Here is a 15,925-nt window from a genome sequence, read left to right on the forward strand (position 1 = left end):
TGGTGGTGATGGTGGTGTTGATGGTGGTGGTGGTGGTGATGGTGGTGATGGTGGTGATGGTGGTGGTGATGATGGTGATGGTGGTGTTGATGGTGGTGGTGATGGTGGTGGTGGTGATGGTGGTGATGGTGATGGTGGTGTTGATGGTGGTGATGGTGGTGTTGATGGTGGTGATGGTGGTGATGGTGGTGATGGTGATGATGGTGGTGGTGATGGTGGTGGTGGTGGTGATGATGGTGGTGGTGATGGTGGTGGTGGTGATGGTGGTGATGGTGCTGTTGATGGTGGTGGTGGTGGTGGTGAAGATGGTGGTGGTGGTGGTGGTGATGATGGTGGTGGTGATGGTGGTGATGATGGTGGTGGTGGTGATGGTGATGGTGGTGGTGGTGGTGGTGATGGTGGTGGTGGTGGTGGTGGTGGTGGTGGTGATGGTGGTGGTGGTGGTGGTGGTGGTGGTGGTGGTGGTGGTGATGGTGGTGGTGGTGGTGGTGGTGGTGGTGGTGGTGGTGGTGATGGTGATTGTAATGGCAGTGATGGTGATGGTGGTAGTGGTGTGCTGACCTTAATAAGGCTTTCAGAACTTTTTAAAAGGTAATGGAAATTTTCTTCAAATGAATTCTAAAGGGGAGATCCACCATAAAACAGCTAAGCAGGAATTGCTTGGACTGAAAGGGGGATGGGAGTATAAGACCTGCCTGCACAGCCAGCCATTGTCCCTGCCAGATGTCCACCTTTGCTGTCCCAGAATTTGCCATGGAACCATCAACAATGGGCCAAGCATAGTGTGAAAGTCTATGGCAGAAGACTGGCAAATAAATGGCAAGATCATCTTTTACTTACTTTAGGTCAATGGGAGGTTTAATGTTTCTGGGAGGTAGGCATGGGGCTGGTGGTTGTGGTGGGTGAGATGCTGGCAATGGCGGTTGGCTGGCCAGATGGGATGGTGGAGGTGGTGGCAGGGAAGTTGTTGAATAAGACGTCTGGCCTCTGCTGGTGCCTAAGAAGGAAAGTAAATACCATTAATCAAGACAAATCTTCAAAATGAAAGAACTGGCCATGCCAAGTATACATAAATGAGGATCTTGAATATGAAAATATAAGAAATGCATCCTAAATTGAATTAATGCTTTAAAAGGTCTAATATTCTAAGTATCAAGGGACACAGCATTTTACATGCCCCATTTCTTGAAATAGGTAAATTCCTTGAGTTTAATTCTCACTATTAAAAAGAATTTCTCTTACCTTTTCTATGCTTTTGTAAGCCTTAGTTTTAATATTCCAGATTTTGTGTACAAGCCAAAGAACTTTTATAACTATATCAACTTGATGATTTTACAAATATAGATTTTTTTTTTAATCAGACGTTATATTTTAGACCAAAGAGGTTTATTTTTCACATCTGCTCTCACAGGTAACTCTTACTTGTTTTCAATGATCTCCTTCAATCTTTAATAAGTTATGTCTTGTTTGAGGTATAATTTTCAAACATTGAAACAGATTAAACAATAGAACAAGTAAATCATATGCATTGTAAAAAATTATAGCATGGAGATTCACAAAATTAAATAAATATCAATCACCCATAATCCATCACTTAGCCCTAACTACTGAGTTCCTGTATTTTAGAACATTTTGGTGCAAATGTATGCTTTTATGGAACAGAAGCAAAATGGGACCATTTTACTATTTTGCTACCAGCTTTTCCCCCCTCAATAATCATAAACATCTTTCTGGTTTAATATAATTACAATAAGATTTTTAGTAATTGCCCAACTTTTCTTTATAAGGCTATCATAATTTTAAAAGATTAGGGCCCTAATATTGGATATTTACATTAATTTTTTTCTTTTTGGTGTAATAAAAAATGGCTAAGGCTTTGTACAGATCTTTAAGGTTTTTTCTCAGGATAAATTTTCTTAGCATAAATAAGTAGAAATGCTGAGTCAAACATTTTTTAATGTGTTTGATACAAAATATCAAATATCTTCCAGAGAAATACCTTCTGATAGCTTCATCAGGTACATGAGAGTGCCCATTTTTGTAAGTCTCTGTCAACATTGGCAATATCATGTTCTGAATCTTTGACAATATCATGGAAAAAAATTCTACCTTTTGTTTTAAGTTTATTTCATTTTTTTAAATCGAAATAATACATGCTTAGGAATAAGCAAGTCAGAAGGTGCCAAATAACATACAACAGCAGTAGCAGCAACAAGTCTTTCCCTCTCATCACTGGAGATGAAGACTTCCAACACTGCAGATATTTCTTCTACATTTATCTCTATATTTCTATTACTATGTGTGCATGGCTAGTGTTTGAGTCATGATTTTTAGAGACTGTTGACTTTCTCTTTGATAGATGTAGATATTTGCTCTCTCTCCCTTCCTCTTCCAATACTGTAAAACCATGACTATTTTTGAAGAATTTTGCACTCATTGTTTTCATTATCACAATTAAGTAAATACTGTTCTTTGCTGAGTCAAGTAGTAAACAACGGTTATATTTATTTCCTCAATCAACTTATTGTTTTCCTAAGTTAATCATTGCCTCATTTGATCATTTACAGTTTTCTTTGAAACTCTTACTTCTCACAATTTCCAATGATTCTGTAACTTGCCATCAGTGCCAACTCACAGGGTTGTGGTGAGGACTTAGGATCTACCATATATAAAACACTTAGGACAGTGCCTGGCATTTAGTCAAGTTCAATGTTTTATTTTTCATTCAACAAATATTTATTGAATGTCTATTATATGTCAAGCTTTGTTCTAGGCACTAGAAACACAGCAGTGATAAAACAAAAAAATTCTGCTCTTATGGATTTGGGAATATAAATAATAAATGAATGAATACATATAAAACTGTGGCAAGAAGTGTTATGAAAAGTGAAAAAACTATATAATTTTGTATTACTGGCATCTCTTTCCAACTCAATGACCTCACTATGGTAGATTAAACTTGGACATGGTGGAGATATTTACCCCATGGAAATTGGCAAACACTACAAATTTGGGCTTGATTCATTGTTTTGTTGATTATTAGAGTTGAGAAAGTGATAAAGTAAATACTAATAATGCAGATTAAATTTAAAAGTGTGTTGTTTCTGTAGTCATTATATTGTGAATGGCATAAAAATTGAGGAAATATTTTTCCAGTATTTGACAACTGTTATCCAACTCAGCAAAGTAGTCACTCATATCATTAACAAATGAATGAATGAAGTTCTGATATGTATCTTTATTGTTTCATATTTGCTTACTTGTTAACATAAATGAAAAGATCAATCAACATACAGGTTGAAGATATACTTATTTGTTAATTGTAGCCATATTTGGCTACAGATAAAAGAATTTGGCAAAAATCTTTCTCCAAAGAAAGTATATAAAAGGCCAACAGGTATATTAAAAAATGCTCAACATCACTAATCATCAGGGAAATGCAAATCAAAACCACAATGAGATACCATCTCACTCCAGAATGGCTATTATCGAAAAGACAGAAATAAATGCTGGTGAGGATTTGGAGAAGGAGGGACCCTCATACACTGTTGGTGGGAATGTAAATTAGTACAGGCATTATGGAAAATACTATGGAAATCTCTTAGAAAACTAAAAATAGAACTACCATATGATACAGCAATCCCACTACTGGATATTTATCCAAAGAAAAGGAGATCAGTACATTGAAGAAATATTGGCACTGCCATGTTTACTGCAGCACTATTCACAATAGCCAAGATATGGAATAAAACTAAATGTCCATAAACGGATGAATGGATAAAGAAAATTTAGTATTTCTACACAGTGGAATACTATTCAGCCTTTAAAAAGAATAAAATCCTGTCATTCATGGCAACATGAACGAGGTTGGAGGACATTATGTTAAGCCAAATAAGCCAGGAACAGAAAGAGAAATACCGCATGCTCTCACTCATATGTGGAAGCTAAGAAAGTTGATCAAATATAAGTGGAGAGTAGAATGGTGGTTATCAGAGGCTGAAAGGGGAGGGGAGATATGGGGTAGTGAGCAGTGGGTTAACAGACACAAAATTACAGGTAGTTTGGAGGAATAAGATCTAGTGTTCTATAGCACTGTAGGGTGAAATAATTAACAACTTACTGTATACTGTCAATTAGCTAGAAGAGAGGATTTTGAATGTTCCCAATACAAAGAAATGATAAATGTTAGAGGTAGTGGATATGTTAATTAACCTGATTTTGATCATTACAGATTATATACATGTATCAAAATATCACACAGCAGCCCATAAATATTTACAATTATTATGTGTCAATTAAAAACAAAAGAAGTTGCCAAACAATCAAAAAAAAAAAAAAAAAAAAGAATCAACAATGGGCTATATGGAATTTTCCACAGAGTATGGTTTATTTTATTATTATTTCTATATTGTGTGCTACTTCTTTTATATCAATAACATTTGTTACATGTGTGTATACAGGATATATAACTGCCCCCCCCCCCGATTTTTCTGGAGAATTGGTTGTTAAACATTTACCAGCATACATTGCTGGCACCTTATTAATTCCTGGGTTCTATTTGCTAAATGGTGAATAGAATTACTTGTCTCTGTATCTCCGTCTTCTGCTTTGATTCTTTTCCTTTCTGTCATTCCTTCATTCACTTTTTGATTTCTTATACACGTGTATTGTGCTTTGGAATTATTCATGTTGCCTAGCTTCCCTGGATATGGAATTTGCATTTCTTATCTCCCTTGTTTGCTGTTGATTTTTTAAGAGGAAAAGGTGATGCCATCTCAAAAAATATTTTGTTTTAATTTTGCATGTCTTTGAACACTAATGAGGAAATGTTTTCATGTTTACAACCATGTTCTTATTAATTACATTATTTATTCAAATACCTTGCCTATTTTTAAATAGTATTTGCTTTTTCTTAGTGGTTTATAAAATCTATTTATTAAGGATATTAATCTTGTTGTTTCTCACATGGACAAATGAAATAGGATTTGGTTGCTTTGGCTCCTGCTTCTGCTTTTCCATACTTTAAAAAAAAAAAAAAATACCACAACCAATAAAACCTATTTCAAAATCTTAGGAGAAATATAGCACTATATATACAGCTGTAAATTTACCTATAAAATTCCTTAGAGGGGTAATGCTAAGGTTTTACACAGCATGGGAAACAAAAAGTTTCCTAATTCCTTTTAGATATCCCCTCTTTCAAAAATTTTTAACTTACAGTAATTGCTAAAAATATTAACTTCTCTCTTTATCCTTTCTCCTCACCACCATGGCATTCCTCTTTTTCTTGGAGTTTTTAAAATTGTTCAGGCCTTGAACTCCTGACTTGTGACACTCCCTGCCAAGTGCAGTTCTAATAAGAATAGCTCATCTTCTCTTTTGCAGCTATTTTTGGGGGAGTCAAAGAAGATAGAATTAGTTCCCCTGTAATCTGATAAATAATAAATTTATGTTAGAAATATTTTGTTCAATTCATTTTTGTCATAAGTAAGATTGACTGTTTTGATATATAGAACTTATCACTATTTCTTTAATTAGATTAATTTTATAATATATAATTTCTTGTCACTATAGTTACGTTTAGGAAGGCCCCCCCCCAAAAAAACAGATAATTATTAACCTTATGTTTTCTCCTACTTCTCTGTGGCTTCACTTTTTACATTTAACTCTTTAAATAATTAACAAAATTAGTAATTTATCTTGGAATTTGTGTGAAGTAGGGATCCGATTTTGTGGATTTTGTCATTGTTCCTAAATCATTTACCAAATGCCCAGCATTTGCCTAATAAGACTAACTGCTATAAGACCAGTTGTCTAATAAGCTAAAACTTACTGCTTTGAAATGCCCCTTTTTTTCATAGAATAAACAAGAAAAATTCTGGTGAATTTGACAGATGAAAATGGCATCTTAATATTTAAATTTATAAATAACATGGTTTATAGATTCATAAGTAATTTGAAAGCTGTATCTGAAGAAAATAAGCCTCTATGAATGGATAATAACAAATCTTGTACAAATAGAAAGAAAAATGTTTGTTAACCATTTGTATCATTTATTATTATTATTTTTTAAAACTAGTCAAGTGCAGTAGTGAGAAGGGGGAAAGAGAAGCACAAGGACTTCAATTTGTCACTGACTGTGAACAATCGATCGGTTAAGATAACTCATTACCTTCGGACTGGCCCATTTGTGACATCTTTTCATGAAAAAGATTTTGACAAGCAGGAGGCATTGCCCTATGAGAGTGATGGAAGGCCTGGAGGTGAGAACTTGCAGACATGGTTTGGGGAATGGTGAGTGCTCTGAATTGGAAACACTGAAAACAGACTTACCCTGAAACCCACGTGGCTTTCTGCCTTTACATAGGCTTATAGGCATTGGCCATTCTGCTCACCTGCCATCTATTCTCCTTTCCTTGGTTATAATAACTTGAGCAACCCCCAAAGCAGTGTGCTTGCTTTTTCAATGGAGTTGGAACTAGCGGGGGGTCCTTCTTGTGTTTCTGGCAGCCACCAGGTCAGGGCTTTCCTGGGAGTGCAGCAAACCCAGGGGAAAGCAGGGTGAGAGATGGAGAGGAACTGGCTGGATTTTAAATAAAAATTATCTTTGGAAAACAGTCAGAGATAATTTGAATGACTTAATGAGGCACTAAACTAATTGTTTAAGTGTATTGTTTCTCATCAACCTTGAGAGAATGTATGCTAACTTCTCCCTATGTTACACTAGCAGGTAGCCATGAAACACTTTGCAAAATCTATGGTCACTTTCAAATATCGTAAAAAATACATTTGCATGTATATTAAATAACTCTAAGGAAAGAATCTTAGTTATGGAGAGGAAAAACAGGTAGACTTACCTTAATAAAATATGATTGACTCTAAAACCTCAATATGGACTTTGTAAAGTATACTGAAATACAATTAGTCGTATTAGGATTCTCAAAACAAAAATTTTTTTTCTGATGGAAGGAAGGGGATGGATATTAAACTATAGTAAAATGAGTAAAGAAGAAACAGAAACAATAAGTCTATAGAAAATTTCTGAAAGTAACATTAATTGATCACTTAATTTTTGCCAGGCACCATACTAGGCCTACTAGGAATTTGTAACAATTCCTCCTTGCCAGTACTAACTGGTGGGCTTGGTTCCCATCAGTGCCTGCTGCCTTATGTAGCCTGCTCCGTTCATTATTATCTGCATCAACTTCACTTGCATCAATAAGAAACATTTATTAAGAGCTTATTATGTGCTCTGGATTGTGTGTTTCATCTTTTAAGATGCACTTTCCATTTTAAACATGGTTTGATTTCCTCTACTCTAAAGAAACACAACAATATCCTTTTTTATTTAATTTTTTTTACCCTTGTCCCCCACTCTAAATACTAGCTGATTTTGCTTCTCCCTTCACAGCCAAATTTCTTGGAATAAAAGTCAATATTTGCCACTTCTACATCTATGTATAGGCTTCGGTGGCCTCACGGCAGAGTGAAAATGAAAGGATTCTGTGACAGAGAGGCTTGGGTTTGAATTCAGACTCCACCACTCTTATATTAACCTTCCGTTTTCTATTACTCAATATGGGGACTTGGATTTGCTGCTTGACTTCTCCAAGTCTTCATTTTCTCACTTGTGAAATGGACACAAACACATTTATCAAGACACATTGTAGGTCTTAGTAGATGGTTCTATTCCTAGTTGCTGCTCAATCCAGCTGTATCATTGGTACACTGCAGTCTACCCACCTCAACTGTAAAAAAAAAAACAACAAAAAACCTTTTTCTCAAACCAATCATGGCTAATCCTGGTTCTGTTAGAGAGTCTTAGAGTGGACCGAGGACCAAGAACTCTAACTTTAAAATCTCTAAATCCACCCCAGTAAGTACCAAAACAGCCATGCACTACTTTCACATTTTTGACTCCTAAACACACCAGAAGCAATTTTCAACCTGGGAATATGAATGGTTTGGTAGGAAGAACACTTGTGCTGGAGCCATTCAGACTTGGGTTTGACTACTTATCCCACCCAGTGCTAGCTGTGGGACATAGGGTAATTTATTTCACTTCTCTGGGTTTTATATTCCCTGCCTGTTAAAATGGTACTTCTGACTCTTAACTTGCAGGGTAATGAGAATTTGAAATAATATGTGTGCCTGCCCAGCACATAGTAGGTGTTCATTGCTACTTATGAATTTCCCTAGAACCTAGTTCTGTTGTGTTCTATACGGTCATGCTCTCGATAAAACTCTAGGGTACCTTTATTTCCATCTGCGCAGAAAGACTGGCATCATCATATTTCAGTAATTTTTACAAAAAGTTTTTAAAACTACTTATGACTGAAACAACATGCTAATTGCCACACATCTGACCATTCTGTAGAAAGCAACCTTCTGAAATGCTACCGGCCCTCTTGTGGTCATACCGCCATTACTTGGTGCTAACACCAGGCAGCCTAGTACAGTCCTGAGAGCCCTCCATTTGCACACAGAGCACACGTATGCTGTTTCAACACTACTTTTGCTTTCTTTAAAATTGCCGTAAACTCTCATTTAGTGAACTTCTGAGGGCAGTTCTACATTGTCAACATCTGTGTATGCCCTGCCAAACTTTGCGTATATAATACCGTAGTAGGGCATTTAATGTTGTACTGATTTGAATCTTCTTTTTTGTTTACTCTTTCTCCCATTAGGAAAAAAAAACCGAATTTAAAAAATCAAAGTGTAAAATAAATATAGACATAGCAAAACATTTATAAAAATATAGGAGGGAACACTGGAAAGGAAATCTGACATTTTAGATCCTCATTTCCTAGTTCCCAGCCTCAAGAACAACAGCTGTTATCAGTCTCTTACATATCTCTCAAGAAAGATATTCTATGCATTTTTTACACAAAGGGACCATAGTCCAAACATTCTGTGCTTTGCTTTCTTAACTTAATTTTAAAAAGAAATTGTTCTATATTGGCACAGATAGAGTAACCTGTCTGTTTCACGAATATGGAGTTCTTCACTGCATAGTTTATTTGACCAGTCTCATTATTGCTGGAAATTTAGGTTATTTAACAAATAACTTTATTGAGTTACAAGTTATATGAATAAACCAGTTTATAGTATACAACTCCATGATATTAATACATTCACAGTTATACAACCAGTATCATAATCTAATTTTAGAACGAGCATTCCCCCCAAATCAACCCCTGTACCTGTTAGCAGTCACTACTATTACTTCCCGTCCTCCCCCTGCCTTAGGCAACCACTAATCCACTTTTGATCTCTATAGATTTGTCTATTCTGGATACTGCATATTAATGGAATCATATAAAATGAGGTCATTTGTGAATGATTTCTTTCACTAAGTTGTTTTTGCAGTTTAAACATGTAGCATACATTATTAGTACTTTATTCTTTTTTATGGCTGAATTATATTCCACTGTATAAATATATCACATTTACTTATCTATTCATCAGCCGATGAACATTTATGTTGCTTCTACTTTTTAGCTATTATAAAGAATACTACTACGAACCTTCAAGTGGAAGTCCTGGTGTGCACCTGTTTTCATTTCTCTTAGTTATATGCCAAGAGCAGGTAAGTCCAGGTTTAACCTCCACAGGAACTCTAGGTTATTTTTTATTTTTTGATATTTTAGACAATTATATCTTTGACCACAAGTGTAAATATATTTTTGGATAAATTCCGAGAAAGTGAATTTGCTAGGTCAAAAGAACTGAGCATTAAAACATTTTGGTGAATAATGCCATTTTTGAGATTTTACCAATTCACATATTCTCTAGCACAGGAGAAAAATACCTGTTTTACTATAACCTCCCTGACATTGTGCATTATCATACTTTTTTGGTCTTAATAACTCTGATGAGTAAAAAAACAATAAATGATATCTCAATTTAACTTGCATTTATAGAAGTGAGGTTGGGGATCTTATCATATGACTACAAGACATTTTATTTGTATGAGTGAATATCTCCTTTATAAAGAATATTTAGTTAAGTAGCTAGAAAAATGAACAGTATTGCTTTTATGATTGATATTTGCTCTAATATAGAATATCATAAACAATACAGGCATTATAGATATTGCTATGTATGTTACAGTATCTTAAAAATTTTCAGAAGATCCTCAGTGGCCATCAAGGATAAAGACTTCAAATTTCTGGGTCACATATTCATAAAATCTAGTTTTATAGAATTTTTCCTTGCCTTAATTCAAAGTCATATGTTTTTATCTTCAAAGGATTTGTAAACCACAGTGGGGACGGGAAATTTTGAAAACCAATTTAGTTGAAAACGAAGCACTGTAACTCTGCTAGTAAGAAAGCTTTTGCTTTGAGAGCAAGCTGACAGAAAATGTTGGCCGTCAAAATGGAAAGAATTGTAATAGTGAAATATCAGTGGTTGCACAGATAATCAAAACAGAAATTAGGATGGCGGTGAAGAGGTAGAGATCAAAACAAATCTGATGATCAATGAGAGGAAAATAAGTAAAGAAAGGCTTTGATCACTGTCTTAAACTCCTCCACCTCAGATACAACCTTAACATTTAATGTCTCTGAGGTTTTTTTTTAATTCTTAAAAACTTAATCCCCCAGTAACTTTGTTGGCTATTCAATTATACACAATCATAAGATATAAATTGCTTTTATAAATATTTTATTTATTTTCAATGAATTAAAATTAATACATAAATTTCAATGAATAAAATTATTTACAAATGAATGAAATCATTTATAATCATTTTTAATTAATAAAATAACATGAAGTTCAAATCAGGCAGTAATTTGATAGGAGATTGCTGAGTTTTGAATCTTTCCTCTTTTCTTTTTGTTTAGGATGCTAAGTATTACTTTAAAAAGAAAAAAAGTCAGTATACAAGTATAGAAAAGTTCTTTGTCAGATGCTCCTAGGTCACAGGGTAGATCTTTGCTTCTCTAAGATAGAACATATTTGGACATAAGACAATAACTAAATTTCTTTTCTTCAAAAGCTAAAAGTTGTTTTAAAAGTGTACCCATAACTATAGAGGAGCAAAGGAAGCACTAGAAGTCAAGTTTTAGAAACATCCTCAGATTAATTGTTTTATTTGTCAAAGGAATAGTGAATGTTTTGGGTCAATGAACATGTAGAAAGTATTTGAGAATATGTTTAGAATAAAATCACTATAACCCAGCAATATAACATCTATAAGCAGAGAAGAGATACACATAGTTGCTGCAGAGGCAATGCCACAGTCTCAGGGAGAGGGGCAAATAGAGTTTACAGTTACACAACCAGCGCCATAATCTACATGGAGGGACAATTACAGTAGATGCTCCAAACTCCACTGTTGTGGGAGCCAGGCGGGATCATGCATTTGTCCACTGGGCTTGGAGCATGTGACTCTGGTGAACAGGAGATCAATGCCCTGTATTAATGGAGTGATCACTACCAGGCTCCAGCCCACGATAAATATGTGAAGAATAAGTCTAGATTTTTCTCTGAATTTTTCCAATTTTGGCATGTTGGCAACTAGTAAACAAAATAAATCAAACAAGCAAACAAAAAACTCTGCACACCCAACAAAGCACATTTTTGGGTTATATTAATTTGTCACAGACACCTTTTTTAAGTAAAGAAAGAGGACGTATCATAAAGAAAAGGTTTGAGTGAAATTGCCTGATCAGCAGTTCCTCTAGGAAGCCAGTCTTTTTCCTGCTAAAATTAAGAGGTTTTAAAGGTGTGAATTAGACCATCAGACCAGGCAGAGAGTTGTAATGTATTGGGACAGGACCAGAATTGCCAACAAAGGAGGCAGAGCTACCTTGCAGCACCTGGACAGAACAGGTGTTGAAGTGACCACAACGTGGTGTACCTGTTAGAAGCACAATTACACAGATAAACACGGGTATCAAGAAAAGGGATTCAGTTCAATTAAATGTTTGCTATTTCTATAATGACAATGACTACTGTTGTCATTGCTATTTTTGGAAGATCACCTGTATAGAAGAAAGGGGGAACCCTGAGTCAAAAGATAGCAGAAAAACAGGGTGATAAATCAAGACCCAGAGAAGAAAAAGATGTAGTGGAAGAGAAGACACAGAAGAGAAATTATAGAAGCCCATGGAGAAGCAGCGTGGTGCAGAGGAAAGAGCATGTGTTTTGAAGTCAGACTATCTGGGGATCGAGTTCCTACTAGAGGTATGACCTTGGGCAGGTCTCTCCCCGTTCCTCTTTTCTTAAAAAAAAAAAAAAAAAAAAAAACGAGTATTTTTAATTACACAGATCATATATGACTTATATCTGGAAAAAGTATTACAACACAGATAAAGTAGAATTTCACATGGCCTCTCACTTCCCCTTGCCTTCCGCTTCCCAGGTCAACTTTTGTTTATCTTTGCAGAACTTTTTCTATGCATTTACTCACCTGTATATGTATGCATATTTCAATCAAATATTTGATTGAAAACCTAAATAGCTCTGTATGCTGAATATTGTGTTGCATGTATTGGGCCTATCAATTCTGTGCCACTGTGCCAGAGTATTCTGTGGCAGGGATATTCCATGTTTCCCCTTTGACTACTAACAATGCTGCAATGAGCATCCACTTACATATTTTCTGTGTAAATGTGTGAGTGGGATCCTAGAATAGGTACTGAAAAGCAGAATTGAGGAGATAAAGGATTTACTTATTTTATATTGCTATAGCTTGTGTCAAATTGTCCTCCGGTGAGACTTCAGCAATGTAGACTTGCTGAGGGCTTGTCTCATCTCTCTATCACTGAATATTTTAAATCATTTCTAAATTTCACCAGCACAATCACTTAGTCTTTCTGAGCATCAGCTTAATCTGTGAAATGATAAAAATCCTCCTTCGCAACAATGCTATGATAGTTATAATAGTTAATGGTGCCTATAACAAGTTCGCAATAGACACTCTAAAAACATTAATTCCCCTCCTAATTATGGATTCCTTAATGAAAGAAAATTTAGCCAAACTAGTATGTATTTGTGTAATTTCCTTATGGTGCTAATAAACCTTTGCAATTATTTGCATGAGTTTAAACACTGGGTAAACTTGTTTTTTATTTTTTTAATCTATATTCATGTTAGATTTTTAATTAAGTCATGATTTTTTTTTATCATTGTATACTATGATGTCCTGTGTTATAACTCAGTTTTCCCACTACATTTAGTTTTTCAATTACTGAAAGCTTTGTTTTTATAGTTCATTGTGACAATGTTTGGTCTTTACTTTCTTTTTTTTATTAGTCTGAGGTAAATAAAGGTGTACTTTAATGACAATTAATGCAAATGCATGCTTCCATAAATTTTTTTCTTTTAGATTTTTACTGGAATGAAAACATAATTTAAAAATTTGTGTAAGAAATTTGAGGGTCTCTGGAAATGTCCAAAGACCTCAGATTGAAACAGACTGCCTTAATTGCTCACAGCTCAGTCAGGTTTATCGATTGTGCATAAAAATATTTCCACCTCTTTTATCTCATCTGTATACTTTGCTTAATACTTTTAACCTCTAATGTGAAATAATATGAAGTTTTACAGTTTTTAAATTTAATTCTTAAATCTTGATACTATATTATAAAAACTAAATTAAAAATCACAATGGCATTTACTATTGTGCATCTAATCTTGTATGAAGTCCAAACATAATAGTAAACTAGTAAAATTAACTCAATTAATAAATATTAAATAATAATTCATATTAATTCCTGTCTCTTTTCCCTTTTATTTCCTACATCCAATAATTGAGAAATTCCTCTCAACTCTACCTCTGCGACACATTCCAAATCACCCACGTCTTTCCTCTCTCCTTCACGACCCTGGTCCAAGCCTCTTAATCTCTTACCTGGACTTTTACAATAGTCTTTTGGCTTCATTCTTATTTGCCTACAATTGATGCTCCACACAGCAAAGAGAAGTCCTAAAATGCAAACCAGATCATAACACTCTTCTTCACGACTCCAATTTCCATGGCTTTCTATTACAAATTCCAAACTATGACCTTCTAGGATCTATGAAACTTGGTCAGTACCTGCTGTCTCAGCCTCATATTGAACCATTCCTCCTTCATCCATGGCATTCCAACCCATGCAAGTTCTTTCTGTTTCTTTTACTACATCAAGCTGTTCTTGCCTAAAGAAATTTTTCTAGCCGCTCTCTAGTCCCCAACACACCTCTCCCATATCATTGTATGATTAGACCCTCTCACTGTTCATGTTCCTGCTTACATATCTTTTCAGAGAGGGCTTCACTCACTAGGATAATCTAATCTAAAATAGGCTCACCTTGCCTGCCATCTTCAGTCAATATCTTGCATCATTCTTTTTAAAAATTTTATTCACAGTACTCAGCATTCTCTGAATTTGCTTATTCATTTACTTCTATATTATCTGCTCCTCTAACTACAATGTAAACTCCACAAGAGCAAAACCCATATATATCATTCTCATTGCTACATTCCTAGACATAAACACACAGTAATCACTCACTAAATATTTGTAGAATGGATACGTGAATGAATAAATAATTCTATGGTCGAAAGAATATGAAGGAGCAAACTGTTTGGAGCTTGCCACTCTTAGAACAATGAAGATTGAACATAATAAATTATTATTAGGTAGATATTGAATTTAGATCTATGCCAGAAGTTTTCAAAATTTGAGGTACATAAGAATCACTTGGGTACACATTTAATAAGCAACTTCTAGGAACCCATCCTCAGAGATTCTGGCTCAGATGCTCTCGGATGGGTCTCAGAGGTCTGCGTTCTTGCTTAGAATTCCAGGGAGTTCTGATGCATGTGCTCTATGGACCACACTTTGAGAAACACTGATTTTGTTTTCTTCTCCTTTCATAAAATGGTGAAACTCAAGCCAGCTAATACTGGCATTATGGATGCTGGTAAAGGTTTAGATTAAGGTATAAAGCGATGTTTTAAGCAGATTGCCTAAAAGAATTTTAAAAAATAACCTGGAGATAGCATTTATCCATTTTCTTCTACCATAGTATAGAACAGTAGTTCCTAAATTGTGGTCCCAGGACCAGCTTCACCTGAGGATTTGTTTGAAATGCAAATTCAGCAGACCTACTAAATTAGAAACTCTGGGTCAGAGGCCAAGCAATCTGTGTTTTAACAACGCCCTAGGTGATTCTGATGCTCACTAAAGTTTGAGAACCACTGCTGTAGAATAAATGGTGGGCACAAGTTGCCTTATTCTGAGTTCAGCATAAAAATATAGAAGTCTGCGAAGAGACCAGTAACGTCAAGAAATCATTGCACCACTAAACTGTGTAACTTGTTGCCTGAAATGTATTATTATCACAACCTCCCTTTCCTCAGTTTTGAAGCACAACTCATTTATTTTTGACCCTCAGTAATATTGTTATCAACTACTAGCTGATACTTTCAGTTAGTACTTCATGTTTGGAGAATTTCTTCTGGTTATCACTTGCCCTTTCTGCAAGAGCCAAAGCATACATGAGCCAATCATAGCTAAAGTGAGGGAACCTAGGGATTAAGAGGTAGAAAAAGCCTCGTTAAGATGCCACAGCACTGCCCCTGTAGTAACTGGATGGGTGAAAAAGTGGAGAAGGGTTAAGGGTAATGAAGGCAATGGGCAAAACATGGGAAACAGTAGACTGAAAAGATTGGGGAAAGAAGACAGAATGGTCAGAAGCAGTCTTTAATATACTCTTTAAATAATACTAACCACCAGTTTTCTATGCAGAATGCGAATAGAACCAAGCAAAGTGGATTTACCATGGGGGTAGGATCCCTTTCTGACCACCTACCCTATACTGCTTATGGAACAAATGACCGGGAAATTAGAATCTCTGTTCCTAGAGACAGAACCAGAAAACCTTAGCACTGAAAGGTCTTATGAATTTACTGTTCCAGTGCTTTTCACAT

At 35.3% G+C, this 15,925-nt stretch overlaps 1 protein-coding gene across 1 annotated transcript in view; it reads right to left on the minus strand.

Moving 5' to 3' along the window:
• Positions 1-15,925, minus strand: part of FYB1 (FYN binding protein 1) — a 121,737-nt gene that overhangs the window by 77,343 nt on the left and 28,469 nt on the right. The window contains exon 2 of the mRNA XM_063087549.1: positions 841-997. Coding sequence (XP_062943619.1) covers positions 841-997 — 157 coding nt within the window. The remainder of the gene's footprint in view (positions 1-840; positions 998-15,925) is intronic.

The sequence above is a fragment of the Cynocephalus volans genome, chromosome 2 (assembly GCF_027409185.1).
Source record: "Cynocephalus volans isolate mCynVol1 chromosome 2, mCynVol1.pri, whole genome shotgun sequence".
NCBI lineage: Eukaryota > Metazoa > Chordata > Mammalia > Dermoptera > Cynocephalidae > Cynocephalus > Cynocephalus volans.